Genomic DNA, 18,461 nt, shown 5'->3' with positions numbered 1-18,461 from the left:
TGGAAAATAGGTGTTCTGAGAAATAATCCAAAAATCCAAAGGAAATCAAAAGAAAAACACTTTTGAATTTCCTCATGTTTATCTGTCTTGGGCAGCTACTGGACTGTTCATCCGAGTAACTGAATGCTCCACAGGGTTGAAATGTCTTCATTTCCATAGCAACTTATTATTAACGTCACTCTTTTTCCCTCCTTGGTAGAAAGATTCTAATCTCCCAATTTTAGATTAGGGAATTAAGTCAAGGAGGAAAAAGTACAGAAGCATTTGGATGCCTCAACATCACAGGTGAATCCAGAAGGTAGATATGGCATACAGCATTTACAGAAAGAGTCAGGCATGTATGTATGTCATTCACAGGACAAATCACAGAAAACCTACAGAGGCAGGGGAATATTTTAAAGCTGCCATTCTTTACAAACCATAATTTTATGTTAGTTAGGTTTTTAGGCTAATGCACCACTCTGAAAATTCTGAACTTGCTCTGTAGATAGATGTCTGAAACTTTTGCACTGTTTCAAACACTTCATTCAAAATACAACTGCTGAGGTGCTGGTTGGCTTTTATCTTATAGAGCAGCAGTGAGAGAAGTTAACTGAGATATTGGAAGAAATTTTTCCATAACCTTTCTGTGTCTGATAGATTCAAACATTTATGTCCCATATTGTAGAGAGGAAAGGTTATCCTAGTGCTTGGTTAGCTGGGAGTGGGAAGGGAGAAAAATTTGAGGCTGACTCCCATTTGATGATTATATGAAATCATTAAATATTCATTAAACAGGAATGAGAGGAAAAAAAAGAGAGGAAACAAAAGTATTCATGATGCAGCACTGTTTCTACCATCCACAAATGAAGAGGGTAAATCTCAGTTGTACTCCCTGATCTAATTATTGCTTAAATATTTAATATTGTGTTCACTGGAATAAAGATGTACAGAAATTGAATCCCAAGTCTACACTCCCACATAAATGTTTGAACTGCCAAGCTCTTCAGTCACATTCATGGCTGTGCCATCTCTGGAAGGTACAATATATAATAAAGCCCTAGCAAGATGAAAATGCTTTGAAAGTAAAGAAAACAGGTTCCTCATTTCTTCCCTCCCCTTCCTTTTCTCACCTGCACTGCAAAGCTGTTGGTTTTTATAATTTGTTTGACTTGGAGATGATGCTGAGCTTTCAGCACCCTGGATAAGTAAGCCAACCACACATGCATGTGGTTTAGAGAAGAAAGTGCTCACGAGAGTGTAGGTTATTAAAATGTGTATACAGAACTTAGTTATCTAAAATTATGTTTCCAAGTTCAAGGCTGTTACCATAACCAGCAGAACATTTTAATTCTCTGTGGATTTGGTTCAGGTCCTTAGGAAAAAAGCATATATTAATAAACAATAGTTATCGTGTCTGTAGTGTGCTGGAAGGGATGCCTTCTCTTCAACCTAAATGCAAACTTTTGCAAATGAATGTCAAAGGGAGTTAATAACAGGTAGTTGGGAGAAAAGGAAATGCTAAGTATTTAAAATACAAAATAAAAAGTAAGTACAGGAATGAATCACATCAGCGAGAGGCAAGTATTTCTGATCATGCAAAGAGCTGGCTGTCTTGTGCATTTATTTGTAATGAATGTGTCAGTTTGACTACATGTCAACACATTAGCAGGTTAGAGAGCTGTACTGTGTTGGAAATGGTGTACGTGTTGATATACATTGTCAAGTATTTATCAAAAATTCAAGAGGCCTCATAAATAATTGTAAAGGAAACAAGAGCACTCTTAAGGAAACCTTCAGATTTAATACAAGATCTCATCTCATGCCATTGGGTGGAATATTAACACAAAATAATTATTATTTACTGTTAGGGTGGTGAGGGACAGGAATGTGTTTCCCAGAGAGGTTGTGAATGCTCCATCCCTGGCAGTGTTCAAGGCCAGGTTGGATGAAGCCTTGAGTGATATGGTTTAGTGAGGTGTCCCTGCCTATGGCAGGGGGGTTGGAACTGGATGATCTTACAGTCCTTTCCAACCCTAACTATTCTATGTTTCTATGGCTAGAACTAAGCATACTAAGCTGCGACTATTGCAACTTTGACAGTCTTTAGTTGTAATAGTTTTCTAATGGAGATTGTTTTGAAATAACTGTTTGCCCAAGAGAAGGGAGACACTGTAAACTTTTTTCTTTTTCCCCAGAAGTTAAACAAGTGAAGGGAAGATAAATGTGTAAACTACTGTAATTTGATCAGCCTTCTGACACTGAATGCACTGTATATCTTTTTGAAATCCATATAGAAATAAAAATCAGTTAGTAATTTTCCTTCCTTTCCCCCTTTCTCACTTTCCTCTTATCCTTTTGCCTTCCTTATTTTTGTTATCATTCACTCTCCTAGTGGAGAACCTACCTGATGTACACAGTTCAGAGCCACAGAAGAGCAGTCAGTAATCAAGGATAATCCTTATTGAAAAAAATGTGTCTGTGCTGGTCATTAGCTCTCTCTCTTGTGTGCTTCAGGTCAGAGGGGTAAAAGGAGTCTTTTTGGCCAACCAGAAAATTGATGGGAAAGTTACAACTCTGATAACCTACAACAAAGGCCGTGACTGGGATTTTCTAAACCCTCCAGACATCGATATGAATGGGAAGCCAACAAACTGCAAACCTGTAAGTGGCTCTTTTTACCCTGTCCTTTCTTTAAGGTGCATAAGGATTATTTGTATATGTGCAGTAGTTACAACAGTCTGAGAGATTTGTGCTGTTTATCAGCCAAAATACCAGGCAAATCTACTTGCACTGCATAAGCAGTGGTTTCACAAGTGATTAGTCCAGCCATCTTGTAGAGTGAGTAGTCAGGACTCTCTGTTGCACTGCATTCATATTTTAGATCACTTTGACACAAAGCGAAAGTTTTTTCTTGTGCATCAACCAAACAACCCAGTTCAGAATAATCATGACGACAGTCATTTGTGCCTGGAGATAAGGGGCAGATCATCCGGATATAAGCTTACCAACACCTTTTCTTTTTTCATCCTTCTTTCATATTTTTGTTTCATCTCAAACTAAGGTAACCCCTTGGCTCCCTGTAAAAGGGAACTTGTGACAGTTGCTTGGAAATAAACACCACAGTTAACTGCATGAAAAAGTCTTTTTGTAAGATGATTTTATTTCAGTTGTGCAGCTACCTGTAACGTTTTGTTATTTGTGAGGCTATAGTGAAAACCTTGTCTTTTTCTCACCAATTCTCTGCTCCTGGAGACTCCAAGCTCTGCATTGCTGGGCAAAATAAATGCTTTTAGTCCTGCCAGTGCCAGAGCTCTGCTTTGATCCCTCTGCCCATAGCAGAAGTGGATGGCTGGAGCTGCTGGCTGCCTTTTGAAGAGTTCAAGACTGTGCTACATGGTTCAAGCCTGCAGGGCCTGATCCAGAATGCTCTGGGACAAATGGAAAAATCGCAGTGGCAGCAGCTTGCAGGCACTGCTGGCAGCCTGCTCCTGGTGAAATTGCTGTAAGCAATATGACCTTTGAGTGCCATGGCACAAAGAGCAAGAAACAGTAAGGTGCTTAGCAGGGAGAGATGATGGGATGTGTCCAGAAGTCCTCATGCTATTTTTCATACTACTTTTTTTTCTAAGAAAAAAAGAAAACAGTTGGTTTTAATCATCATTTACCAATTGCCTGGGACCAACAAACACACAATACTTGTTGCTGTTGGTTAACATTTTTAAGCAATTATTCTGTCAGAAGGGGATTTTATACAGTAATTTCATCCTGACTTCTTTGAGTTTCAAATCTTTTTGTTGAGACAGTGGCACACTACTCAGACATTACCAGAGATTCTCATGAGAAAGCTAAGGCTGATATTTCAGATTGGGATTTGGCTCCATGGGAAACAGCTATTCTCTTTCTCTATGAAGACACATTTGCTGAAACTGCTCTCTGAATGGGCTTTCATTACTGTAGGAGCATAATTGTTACACATCATTTTTAACACCTGTTTTCTTCTTCCCCCACAAGCCTGACTGCTACCTTCACCTCCATCTCCGCTGGGCAGATAATCCCTATGTGTCAGGAACAGTGCACACAAAGGACACTGCACCAGGGCTCATAATGGGAGCAGGTAAATGCAAGACATTATTTTTAAAGATTGAGATGTAGCAGTGTTTCTTTGTAGATCTAGTCTTTTGGTTTATAACAGTACCGTGCTACAAACATTGCTGAAATAAGGCTTTCCCTGCAGAATAATCCTGTATGGAATCTTTATGGGATGTTCCAGTATCTGAAGGGGGCCTCCAAGGATGCCAGAGAGGGACTCTTGATTAGGGTCGGCAGTGACAGGACAAGGGGTAATGGGTTCAAACTTAAATGGGAGACTTAGTTTGGATATAAGGAAGAAGTTTTTTACTATGAGGATGGTGAGGCACTGGAACAAGTTGCCCAAGGAAGCTGTGAATGCTCCATCCCTGGAAGTGTTCATGGCCAGGTTGGATGGGGCTTTGGCCAACCTAGTCTAGTTGAAGGTGTCCCTGCCTGTTGCAGAGGGATTGGAACTACATGATCTCAAGGCCCTTTCCAACCCAAACCATTCTATGACTCTATCTCTTAATCAAACAATACAATAAAAGTTGATTGAAGTCTGAGAACTGTGTCTTCTATGACAAATCTGTAACAGTCACCTGGATACATTATGCTTCTCTGCTGTGTAGTATCTCCTTCCCTATTAGTGTGGTGGCAAGTAGTAATGGTGGCTGAAGGACTTGGCCTGCATTGTGTTTTTTTTTCCTCTGGAAGCAGGGTGTCCAGCACCATGAATAGCCCAGCAAATCCAATAAACTGATTTAATGGTGGTCAGGCCTTTTTTAGTTTGAGCCTAGATGCAGATAATTTGTCTTCTAATTTTTATTAATTCCTTTCTGGCTAAAGAGAGATGACGTGGAAGAGGCAAATCTGTCTCTGTGTTAGGAACAATGTTGGTTGTGGCTTCTCCTTTATAACATACATATGGATGAAACCATGGTACTCTGAAGTGGCATTTAATAAATTCCACTGCAATGTTGACGACTCATCAAGAAAAATATTCACATGACTCTTTTTTACTCTGTACCCTTCTAATCATCTATTCATTTAATTTAATTTTCTGTTTCTTTGTTTCAAAATTATTGAAATCTTAACTGTTCTAAGAGCCTTTTTAAAATGGCAGTATTTTATTCTTACGTAATAGATTATGTTTAGGTGAAGTACACACCATGTACTGCTTCTGTTTTCATAAAAATATATCTGTTTTTAATCAATAATGGTTTCTGCCTTACCTGACACTAGTCTATTATAAATGGCTTACTAAATTGAAAATTTCCTGAGAATATAAAGATGAATATATTTGACGTTTAAAGAGAATGACAGCTGCCATTACTTCAATGTGACTGAAGATTTCAAGCTTCCCCCTAGTTTACAGGGAGCTTAAAGTATTTTACTTGAGGCAGACCTCCCTACTGAAAAGCTGCTATGTTTTTATTGACATGAACAAGACTAAGAATTTATGCAATGCCCTTGTCGATACATTTCTGTTAGGTATTTCGTTTATGAATTTCAGTATTAAAAAAATTAACTCCAGTCTTGGGGTTGTTCTTATTACATAAATTTACTCCTATTCTAATGTAGGTTCTTATTTTTGGCCTAATCATATTGTATCTGAATGTCTTCTAGTAGCAAATTAAGCACTGAGGTTTAATTATTTAGTCCATTACTTCTATTTCATTTTTCTCTTTCTTAGCATTATAATCTGATATCAGTGGTGAATTAATATTCGTTGAGATGTTGGGTTATTTTCCTTTCGTGTGGAGTTTTGTGGAGGTTTTTTTTAAGTGTACTGTTCCATGAGACTATATTAGAAATGGCAGGTTGGAGAAGAGTATTTTTCCCTTAACTCCTGCCTATAATGGGGTTAGATTTTATCACTGTGACATATCCATACCATGCCAAGTACATAAACTTGCTGACTGCTTGCCTCAACATGAGCATAAGGGAGTCTTTCTGATGAAATCCAGGTATCATTAAAAACTGAACTAGTATTTTAAGTCTGACTTGACTGTGGAGCATCCTGTAATGTAATGGATATGATAGAAAGGCAGCCTCGCTCCTAGGTGGCTAAAAAGCTGGTAGGGATTGCATTAAAGTGGGAAAATCTTGTCCAAGAGTAGTTCAGTATGTGCTTTCTCTGGTAGAAGGTCATATGGTTGCAAACACAGCCAAGGGACTTACTTTGGACTCTTGAAAATATTGAAGAGCAGCTGCATCTCCTTGCCAGCAGACAACCTGAATCAACTCTGATTTTGACTTACATTTACATTATTTGGATGCTCAGGTGATCTGGATTCAGTGCACATGTTCAGTCTTATCTGGCAAACCTGATATCCTTGTAAACTTACACTTCTTATCAGAAATACTTTACATACAATGAGCTTGAATTTCTTCTGGCCTGCTCCTTGAAACTGATAATGCTATGCAAATCAACACACATACTAGGCTCTTTACACAAACTGAAATCAGATTATTTGGGCCACATCACACACCACGGGAATTTTACTGTTATATTTAGGGAGAGCACATCTTGAAATGACTGAAGATGACAAAGATCGGTGAATGTCATTTGATCACACTATGTCTAGGAACCATTAGTGCCTTGTGCTATGAGAAACAGAAATATGCATTCTGAGGGTGAACTAGGTATATATTTGCCAGCAGAGAGAGGGAAATAAACTCTGGCAAAATACTGTACAGCAACCGTATTAATAGGAACATGTACAATTCTGATCATCAATTTTCAGGACCAGTGAGTAGGTGCTAAGAAGGACTACTTGGCAGTTAATGGAAATAACAAATATTTACAAGAGGAACCCCATTAACTGAGAAAAGTAAAGGACAATACAGAATGTGATTTTTTTTTTAACTTGAAAGTGTAACCATGGCATAGAAACAAGTGATGTAAACAAGTGGAAAAGAACTAGAAACTAAAAACCGGTTTCTAAACATAAGAGCTATGAAGTTCATCCTCTCAATGTAAGCACTGTGACTATCAATCAAAAAGCAGAAACCCCACCCACCCAATCAAACAACTCTTGGACATGGAGTTTAGCCACTTTATATGAAGCTTACACAACACAGCTGCTTGTGGTAATGGAAAACCTGGCCTGTGATTTGAGGATAGTTTTGACACTGTGCTTGAGAATCAGATCACAGAGACTATTGAGTATTGTTTTAATTTAAAAAATAATTAAATGGCTCACAGCGTGAATGCCTAGAGAATATGAGAAAAATGCAGTAATAGAATTTTAACATTGCATCTTTTAAAACTCATATTTACAATAAAATTTCCACTCTATTAAAGTTGCATAAATAGTTCTGAGGAATGCATATTTTTAGCTTATGTATATATAAATCCTGCAGACAGAATATTACATTTTATAGCTGCATATTAAAGTGCTCTTTTAAATAACTGCTTTGCTCCCTTTAAGAAATGTAATATGATTTTGCATTTATATTTGATTTTTGTACATTTTAATCTTGGCAACAGCTTCTATTTCTCACAGCATCAACTATGAAATGTGTGTCAATTGATGTGCAAATTTTTACTACAAACTTGTGAAGGACTTTTCTATGCAAAATGCTTAGAAAAGTGTGGATTTTTCAGGTGCTAGTTTATAATAATTGTCTGCTTAGCTTCCAATCCAGATGGCAAATCAAGCAAGCAGTAAATTCCACACATTCACACAAATTGAGGGAGTGCTGGGAAAGTTCAGTTTCCTTTTTGTCATATCATCCTGAAATACACTGTGATAAATTTCTATCATTTTTCACAAAAGTAACATTTCACGATGCCACTGTAGAAAGGGTGAGGGAACAGGGAGATGATTTCCTAATGCATTCTGGAGCGAACATCCTGCAGTTCCCTTAGGTTTTTCTCATGTCAGCATGTTCCCCCATTCTGATGGTGTGAATCATGTCTTCAGTTTGCCAGGCAAAAAATGTCTATCCTGGGATACTTAAACACAAATTGGTTGCATGTTTGTTCTACACTGTGACTACAAGTTTACAAATCATGAAATTTTAGCTTATTGTGCATTGACTGAAGTAACGTTATGACTGCATTAATTACGAGTAATCTAGCCAAGGCAAATCTCTCTCTTTGGAGTAGGTTTCTGCCTGTATGCTAAATTTAAGTGGCTGGAAAAGGTTTTCCATATTAGAAGGATTATTGAAGTGTTGCATACGGGGGTTATTTCTTCTCACAGTAAGCATGTCTAAAATCATGTATAAAAACATGGGTAAATGCAATGATAAGTAGTGCTTAAAACATGCAAATTAATAGTCAATTGTAAATTAATCTCCCACATTTGTGTGACCCAGTAGGAAGCAGCCAAAAATGCCTCAGCAAAGACAATCTTTTAATTACTCTAGAGATCTGTATGTGTTTTTCACAGCTGCATTACCTTTCAAGAGAGCTTGGCTGACCACCAGTCGTTACCAAATACATTGCTTTCTTTCCCATCCCTGTGCTACCAACTGCTAAGATGGCATGTGCAAAGTTACAGATAGCTTGGAAGAACTATATTGAACAATAATCAGTACGCCAGTATTCTAGTTTTTGGGACTGCTACACTTGCAGGGATGGAACATGGCATTTTACCCAGTTACTTTGAAATTAGCCTTTATTCAGGACAAGTAAGAAAAGCAAAAGAGCATTTTATATATCCTAGAGCATGGCTGGAAAACGTTTATAAGAATGTAAGCAACAGAAATGAAAAATGACTGTGCTTAATCAAAAAGTCCTAAATACAGGCCAAAATGTTTCCTTTTGTTTCTTAAATTGAAGAAAGAAGGTGTCAGAATATAACAGCTGCAGAGTCAGATTGGCTCAGGCCAGGAATCCATCTACCAGAGTATCCTGGCTTTGCTAATGACAAAAGCCTTTAGGGGACATGTTTAATAACAATTCATTATTCTCTAGGTCATGCGCTGGGAGAAGGCGCACATGAGACTGTAGGCAGCACGAGGTTTACTTCTCCTACCCTATGCAACTCAACTAAACTATCATACCTTGGCCTTCTACCCTTAAACACATCCATCACAACCATGCCACACACATCCTCAGTTTCATTACATGAAAACACCATTTTCATGGCCTATAACATAACCTTCATGTTATATCAGGTAATTTGAACTGGGGATTTGGGGGGAGCCTCACAAAAATACATTTTATGGCCATGGCAGCACCACCCCAGTACACAGGTGGGGCTGAGTGCTATGTAGTTTGAACGTGGTGGGGTCATGCCATGAGACCTCGGCTACAGACAGTCTGTGGCCTTCCCTTATTTCATATGCATGTGGTATTTGCAAATAATGCCGTACTTTTATACCATACAAGGTATGAACCTCTAACAATGCCTTTAACAACAAAATAATTAAAATAGGATGAGAAATGTAGAAAACAAAGTTGAAGCACATCCAGCAATTGAAGGGTCTTCTTTCCTGTTCCTGTCATTTAGCTACAAAAGGTTATAAAATAACGTAAGACAAACTTGAGAAGCTTCTGTATTACAAACAAGACTTCTTGAAACTAGATAGCAAAAGACTGTGTCATGTGTTGGAGGAGTTTCAGGCCATTTAGATCAAAAGAGAAGTGAAAATGATACCATTTATAGTTCTGGCTAATACAGCCTTGTTGTGGTTTAACCCCAGCCATCAACTAAACATCACACAGCTGATCACTCAATTCCCCCTGCAGTGGGGTGAGGGGAGGGGTAAAAGTGAGAAAACTCTGTGGGTTGAAATAAGCACAGTTTAGTAATTGAAATAGAGCAAAAACTAATGTAATTAAAAGGAAAATAACAGAGACAGATAAAACCCAGGAATGACAAGTGATGCAAATGAAAACCATTGCTCAACACCAAGCAACCACTGCCCATTCAGTCTCCCAGCAGTGCCCCTCCACGGCTGTCAATTTTCTCCCCAGCTTTATATGCTGAGCATGACACCATATGGTATGGGATATCCCTTTGGTCAGTTGGGGTCAGCTGTCCCAGCTGTGTCCCTGCCCAGACTCTTGTGCACCCCCAGCCTGCTCGCTGGTGAGGTGTGTGAGGCGCAGAAAAGGCCTTGGCTCTGTGTAAGCTCTGCTCAGCAGTAATGAAAACATCCCTGAGTTATCCACACTCTTTCCAGCACAAACCCAAAACTTAGTCCCTATTAGCTGCTATGAAGAAAATTATCTTTACCCCAGCCAAAACCAGCACAAGCCTGCATCTGATTACCCATTCCAGATGCAGTAACATTTTCAGGATGAATTTGAATTGCTTTCAGTGTATTAGGTTGCCTTTACTTCTTACAACAGATGGATTCTGAGATCTAACACAGACCCACTAAAGCGATAGAAAAGTTTCCATGTTGTAGTGGCACACCTGAGGAGTTACAGAAGATTTTTACAGTTGTAATAAGAAGCGCAGATTTTGGTGTGATTCACCAGACAAAGAGCACTCTGATGTTTGTGGGTGTGCAGTACAGTCCAAACACTTCAGCACATGCTGGGAACGGTACTTACACACTGTAAGTGTTGGCTTCCAGGCTTAGGGTTGAGCATTTAGCTGTTTCTCACCTTCTGTATCAGTTGATAATGGTATCAGTTGTGCATGTGTTGGCTGCCACACTGACCACAAATATGGTTCATAATTCTCAGTTAGGGCACAGAAACTTTCAGGCTGTCTCAGCTCTACTTTGAGTGTTCCTGTGACTTTGCAGTTGTTTGCTTGCAATGTTAATAATGTCAGGATTGTTTGCATTTCATATGATGTGAATTTGAGCTGTTGTAAAGGGGTTTATGGTGTGCTATTACATGTGCTTTGTTTAGCTACCTGGCTTAATCCAGTAACAGGACACACTGTGAGGTAGCTAGAGGCTAAAGTTACGTGCTTTGTTTTAAATCTCAAAAAGAACAGAATATCCCAAATCCTTGAAGTTATTTTTATTAGAACATAAAAAATAAAGTATAAACAATATAACTCTTTAAATAGAGAAAACTCATAACTCTAGTGTGACACATATGTTGAATAGGAAAGTTTGCAAATAAAACTGTGATGGGTCTGTTAAGTTCTTTGAAGGCTTAGTTTTATTCTGGTTCTACTTTTTCAGAGTAACTGATCTTACAAATATTCTTGGCTTAACAAATTTAGTCACACAGCCCTATGTGTTCCTGTGGAAATCTCAGTCTGCCCGTCACCTCTGAGATTTGGCTGTGTGGTTGCTTCCCACTGCAACTAGCCTCTGTCCTTTGCAGGAGCCTCCCTGTCTCCTTTGGTGGTACATATTTCCTTCTTGTTGCCTCACCTGCTTTTTCTTTCTTAATCCACTGATTCTGTTTTTCAGCAGGATGTTGTCTGTAGTACCCTCATAGCAAATTGCACCTTGAAAGGTTTTATTCTCATACACAGAAAGACATTTTCATAAAGTTTGCAAAACTATGTAATATAATAGGGTCTCCTTCAGAATCTGGTAATGGAAATTATAGCCTATATTAAGGCACAGAACACTGTCAGCAAGCAGAAGATCCTCTGTGCACCACTACTGGGTTTTCATCCTTCACTTGGGGATGGACTACTGTCAAAAGCCAGAGAGCACTGAAGTACTTTCCCCCAAGACAGTACACCAGCTTTTATGCCAAGTTTATCAGTTGTTTTTTGGAAAGAATGGCATTCCTCTGTAGTTATAACTGAGTCCACCAATTCCTTTTGCTGACTTACCAAGAAAAGGCAATAGAGGTAAAACCAAAACTAGAAGTAATGTTTGTCTTCTTACAGAGCTGCAATTATAAACCTGTTGCTAATATCTTTTAGTCATTACCATATCAGCAGGATATAAAAGACTTTCTAATGAAGCACAAGTTGATGCTGTTTAGTTTAGAGACCAATTCTCCATTAGCTAAGGCAATTCACCACTGCACTTTTAAAAGTGCAAATCCATAGCAGTTCTCAAAATAAAGGCCTTTTCATGGAAGTAGATTTCAGTAAGCGATGAAAAGAGGTAGAATAAACAGCATTTATTCAGGAGCAGAACTAACAATGCCTTCATGAAAGTTATCTGTATAAAGAAGGGTATAGACTGAGAGCAATACTTCATATTCTAACAAGTAAGTATTTCTATCCTTAGCTAGCCCAAAGAAAAAGTTCTGTGTGTAACTGCAGAGACCTATGCCAGTAAAGTTTATAGAGAGGGAAGTAAGAATAGCAAAATAGTAGCTAAATTATTCGATAAATGAGAGAGTGTGAAGTGTGCGGTAAAGATGAAGACCCAGTAAGGGGCAGTGGCGTCTTCTGAGATGTAAGGTACAGCTGAGAGAAACAAACTGACTCCTGTTAGTTGCATCATTCAAAATAAATATCCTGCTCGTGTCTAGGCTATATTTAGGGTTAAAAAATGTAGAGTTATACCATTGAACAGTAGAGCACATGCAATCTAGATGGTCCAAATAGCACATTTATTTTGGGCCGTGTCACTGCCATTCTTCTCATGAACCTTTCAGCACCAGTGAGTACACCCTGAACAAACAGGTCTGTTTTGGTGGTTAAAACCAGCTATTGATATAACACAGCAGTGAAATTTCATACTGCTATCCTAATCTCAAGTGTTTTTCTTTCCTCGTCTCTTCTGCTTAAGAGGATCTGATACCTTTTATCTTATTTCTACTGTATAAACATGCAAACCATATATTTAAGTCAAAATCTCCTGGAGGGTATCATTTACAAGGAATATTGTGCTATGATTGCTTCTCCCCTATAACACTATACACTGCCTGGTGGTTTAATAGTTTGCTATTTGAAATACCACATGTTAAAAGATGGAGATCTCAGGTAGATCTCAATTTGGGATTGCACCTACTAAAATGAGCTTCCACAGGTTTGTTTTAACACTTCTGTTTGCTTTGCAGCAATCTGCTGCTCCTCAGTGCTTTTCATCAAAATATTCACTAGCTTCCTGTCAATATTTAGGTAATTTAAGTAATTCTGCTTTATATTCTTTTACATTTAATACTTATTCAACCCCTCCCCAGCCCCTCTTTTCAGCGTTATTTCTCCAGATTGTAGATATTGCTACCACTTCATAAAGTCTTGCTGATAAAATATTCTTTATTTTAACAGTTGAAGTTCAAGTTTAATAATTTTACAGAATGTGATTAAAGTTCAGGCATGGCTTCTGAGTTTGTGGCCGTTTCAGGCATGCATCTTAAATACGTGTTCATTCAACATAATTTTTCAGTGTGCAGCAGCACAACTAAAATCTTGCTTTGGCCTTTGTGTTTCAGGATTAGAATTAAGCCTGCAAAAGAAGTTAAAAGGGTACCTATATTTTTAAAAGGGAGTATCTAGTGCTACCAGAAGTGACACAAACCTGCTGATCAACTGAGTTTAGTTCTTGCTCTGACCTGGAATATTCTCACTCCAATCTCTCTTGCTCATGTGGGTACAACCCTTCTTTCCTCCTGTTTCATGACAGGTAACCTGGGCTCCCAGCTGGTTGAGTATAAAGAAGAAATGTACATAACGTCTGACTGCGGGAACACGTGGCGTCAGGTAGGAAACAGAAACCATCAAAGACACTTGGAAATAATCTTAATGTACCAAATGTGATGAATTTTATAATGCTTTCTTAATGTGTATATACTCAGTCTTTTGAGGAAGGCACCTATTATTATCCACATTTTACTTGGAAACTGGGAGAGATTAAGAAGATGATTTGCAAAGACTCAAATTGGTTGGTCTGCAGGTTCTGCTGAAATTCAAATATTTTGGTCTCTTTAAAGAGCTAAGTATTTTACCTAAAAAAAAATAAACAGAGTCTGCTTAGGTTTTTAATAATGTAAGTAAACTTCCTGTGCTAATAATGAAGTGGACTTGGGCTAGGTCTTGCAGTACAAATATTCCAAGCTAAAAAACATGGTTTAGGTATAAAGTAATAGGTATAATGTAACTGAGAAAATGAAAAAAGATAAAACAAACAAACAAACAAAATACCCCAAAACCTTTGAATATCTCTTAGCATGTTATAAACAATTCTGGAACGACAACTGCCAAAGTATGAAAAATAGGCATGTAGTAGCTGTAATGCTGTTTGAATTCTGGATGTCCCTTGCTTCCAATGTTTAATGTCAATTTAAGCTTTGCACCTTCATTATGTATTTTTTCCTCAATTGCTCTGTCTCAGTGTGGTGGATTCAACCCTGGCTGGAAGCTGGGAGGAAAGCAAAGCCGCTCTATCACTCAACTGGGCAGCTGGGAGGAAATACAATGAAAGGCTCATGTGTCAAGATAAGGACAGGGAGAGGTCATTCACCAGTTACTGTCATGGGCAAAACAGACTCAACTTGAGGAAATTAATTTATTACCAGCTAAATCAGAGTAAGAAAATAAGAAATAAAATCAAATCTTAAAACACCTTCCTCCCACCCCTCCTTTCTTCCTGGTAATGGTAATTACCTGGTCACAGCCTCTTTCAGGCATCTCCCTGCTGTGGTGTGGAGTCCTCCATGGGCTGCAGATGGAGATCTGCTCCACCATAGACATCCATGGGCTGCAGGCGTGCAGCCTGCCTCCCCATCGGCTGTATCATGGGCTGCAGGGAATCTCTGCTCTGGTACCTGGAGCACCTCCTCCCCTCCTGCTGCACTGACCTTGGTATCTGCAGGGCTGTTTCTCACAAGTTCTCACTCCTCTCTATGGCTGCAATTGCTCTTGACTTTTCCCCTTCTTAAATTATCCCAGAAGTGCCACCACTGTCACAGATAGGCTTGGCTTTGGCCAGCAGTGTGTCTGTCTTAGAGTCAGCTGCTTTGGCTTTATTGGACATAGGGAAGCTTCCAGCAGTTTCTCACAGAAGCCACCCCTGCAGTGCAAATTCACATAAATCCAGTACACTCAGCAGTGCTTAATCACAGGGATATTTTCTTTCTTTGTGTATGTAGCAATAATGCACAATATGATCTGGAGTCTACTTCTAATGTATAGCCAGGAGAAAAAAAAAAACAAAACACCCTCAAAGTGTATCAAAAAGTCATTTCATTTCAGTTAAAGTAGTGGTTTACAGTTAAGCTGGGATAAAATTAAGGTGTGTTACTTTCCGAGAACAAGTAAGTGTGAAAATATTCTCACTAGTGTTACTGAGCTCGGGAAGTTTGAGGTTAAACGAGGAAAATGCAGACAGTTTCTTATGTTGCTAATGTAGGGTGTGATTAATACTTCACAGAAGGACTTTCTGAAATAAATATATTATTTTTGCCATGATAGCGTTCTTTGTGACTTGAAAGATAAAATTTTATGCCAGATTCCTTCTTTAAATCTAGCATATGATGCATAGGTGTTTAAATGAAAAAGCCTTCCAGGATTTACAGTGGGTACCGTGTTGTCTAATACTTCACAAAGGCCTCTCTAGTAATTTACTGTCACTATTTGCCAAAGTTCTATAGGTTTTCTGAGGTGAAAAATAAGGGTAATAGAGTGAAAGGGATCAAGTTCAGTCTTGTTGCTTTTTATTTGTGAGAAGCTCAGCAAATGATAGGTAATGAAACTTGACCTTAAGATGACTATTCAAGTTGTAAATCCATGAGCTGATCCCTCATTATGACAGTCAAAATGAAACACTCCATTGCTAGCTTTATTTTAATTAAAACTGCTATGAAGCCTTTTAAAGAGCTTATTCAATCTTAATATTTGTGATCAGAATGAAAATGTAGATTATTGTATGTATTTTATAGCCTCACTGTTCATGATCAAACAGTTTTTCCAGAGGACAGCAGTACATTTCCTTTCTCTGTTGGAGTTCATGCAACAAAAGACAAGGTTGATGATATGGGAATTATTTAGATAGTAAATTACAGGTCTCGTGAGTTGGCAAAAGCAGAGGAAAGCTCATGTTTTGGCACAAGTCTTTGGGCTGGTTTAAGTCATTGACTCGGAAAGTGCAGTTGTCATTAGTGAGTGCCTGTCACCTTTCTCACATGCCACACATGTTGTTGCAGAGCTGTCTACGGGCTAGCAGAGGAGCAGTCTGTGCTTGCATAGAGTGACAGAGCAATGCAGAAAATTAAATATAAAAGACTTTGGAGAAAAAGCAGTTCAAGGAGTTACTTAAAAGCTTGCCTGAAATAATAGCAGCATTGGTTCATAGGAATATAGGACTGAGAGGAAGGCTGAAGATTGTATGATTCAACCATGTGCTCTGAGAAAATATAAAACATACTAGGAACATCTCTAACAAAGGTGTGCCAGACCTATTTGTTAATCCTTCACTGTAGCAGATTCTGCAGTCTGGCTACATTGTGTTTCACCATTCTGCATAGTTTTTTTTTCTGAATATTTAACATAAGATGCCTATTCTCTTTGCTGTTGTTCTTGCAGCTTCAACAGTTCTGAAAGATAAGTTGATTTCTTCCTGTCTTTAGAGCAGAGTGGTTTCCAGTCACCTTTGAATAACTTTTCAGATGTTGAAAGGTGATCATCACGTCTACCCAGAGTATAGGGGTTTTCCCTTGGAAAAGAAACAAGCTCAAATCCCCTGATTTTTCCTAATGGTTAAAATTTCTGAACGTACTTTTCCTTTTTGTTGCTCATTGACTGGACTGTTTAATGCGACATCCCTCTCCTGAGGCATGGTAAAACTGGATGCAGGATTACAAATTTTATCAGTACTAACCAGTATGAAATGACTGCCCTTGATGTCTCGGTGTTATTGACATCGCATTTCATGTTTCTTCTCTGTGCACTAGCATCACATTATTGACTAATTATTGTACACTAGCATCACATTGTTGACTAAGATTGTTTGTGATTCATCACTGGGACCAGTACCCGAGTTCCTGAATTTGTAATATATTCTTAATTTAACAATGATCTACTGATCATTTTCCTTCCATAATTTCATATGGTAAGGCCATACAGGAGTTCAGGAAGACTTAACTAGGGCAGGATATACAGATAGTGATTACCGTCTAGAAATAAAAGAATGCCCTAATTGAGGATTTTGTGAAAATAAGTAAATAATGGTGATAAATGGAAAAGTGTGGGAAAATAATAGAAGATTGGCAAAGAGGATGGTAAATGTGCTCAAGTGACTTGCAGCTGGGGTGTCAAAAAAACATATATATCATACTAATTGTAGTTTGGCCTTGTGTGTTGGGCAAGTAGAACATCTGTGTTTAGATAACATAGGCCTGTGATAGACTGAGAGGCACCCTATCAAACATGCTTGAGATTCCTGTGTTGCTGTGGGAAAGATCAAAGCACAGTGGTAAATTACACCTGCATGAATTCCTGAAAGTCAGGTGAAAACAGTAGGTACAGTGATCCTGTAGCATGGATCATGGAGCAATACAGTGCCTGCATCCCTGCTTGTGTGCTTCTGTCTGGGTGCTGCTTCAGAGGTTGTCCTAGTTGGCAAGGTAACAAAGACAGATTTATGCTTTGCTTCTCATTCTTGGTTTTGTGGTTACTGCTTCTGCTGGCTCACACAAAAAGTGAAAACAAGGATTGTGATTATAAGTAGCCATAATCCAGCTTGGGCTACCTCCAGTTCTTCTGCCCTTCTGTTACATGATGCCTGAGGCACTTGTTAGTATTTCTTAGAACCATTGCTCCACTGCATGCCATTGTAAGGAAAACTGATTTTTTTTTGCCTGTGTTTTGTACAACATTGCATTTTAAATAGTAGCAATTTAGGAGCTGATTGACAAGTAACTTAAATATCCATGCGGCAGCAGTGATCTGGCTGCTGTATGGATAGGAGAAGGGAATCTGACCTTTACATTATCATGAACTATGTGGGCTTAGAATCATTTAGGTTGGAAAGGACATTTTAAGAGCATGAAGTGCCACCTTTAACCTAGCAATGCCAAATGAACCGCAAAGAAGTAGCCTATGAAATAGCCTCACTCATGGGACAGATATGTCTCTTTTGAAGATTTCTCTGTCTATTACACCAGGAAAACAATATCATAAAATGCATTAATGAACATAATATTGAGTCAAATAGGTAAATAAATCTTGTATCTGAGAAAAATGGGCTACCTTTGAAGAGAATTGAGACCACACAGGTTTTAAACCTTTTTTTTTTTCCTTATGGGGCTTGTTTTTTTCAGTCTTGATTTTTAAAATATTTATGCTACTTTGCCAAATGCTGAGGGTGACCTTGTGTTATCTTTAATGAAATACACTTCCTTGGAGTGTGTTTCATTTATTCTTAGAAAAAATATTTCTTTTCACAGTTATGGTTGCCACCGCTATTTCAACAACATGTGTTATAATGCTGTGCTTGAAATAGGGTAAAAAAGGAAAGAGAAAGGTCTGGCTTTCAAAAGAAATTGATTGAATAAAAGGAGAACATCATCAAGAAAAACCCTTTCATATGTGATCTGCCCCCAGAGTACCTAGTATAGCAACAGAATGATCAAT

General features: G+C 38.4%; 1 protein-coding gene across 1 annotated transcript in view; it reads left to right on the top strand.

Annotated features, from left to right (window-relative positions):
* The window catches only part of SORCS2 (sortilin related VPS10 domain containing receptor 2), a 111,751-nt gene that overhangs the window by 38,324 nt on the left and 54,966 nt on the right, over window positions 1-18,461 (top strand). The window contains exons 8-10 of the mRNA XM_034064787.1: window positions 2,497-2,643; window positions 3,994-4,096; window positions 13,516-13,592. Of these exons, the coding sequence (XP_033920678.1) occupies window positions 2,497-2,643; window positions 3,994-4,096; window positions 13,516-13,592 (327 nt within the window). The remainder of the gene's footprint in view (window positions 1-2,496; window positions 2,644-3,993; window positions 4,097-13,515; window positions 13,593-18,461) is intronic.

The sequence above is a fragment of the Melopsittacus undulatus genome, chromosome 7, assembly GCF_012275295.1.
Source record: "Melopsittacus undulatus isolate bMelUnd1 chromosome 7, bMelUnd1.mat.Z, whole genome shotgun sequence".
NCBI lineage: Eukaryota > Metazoa > Chordata > Aves > Psittaciformes > Psittaculidae > Melopsittacus > Melopsittacus undulatus.
Note: the sequence above shows the minus strand (reverse complement) of the source record. Positions and strands in the feature narration are given on the sequence as shown.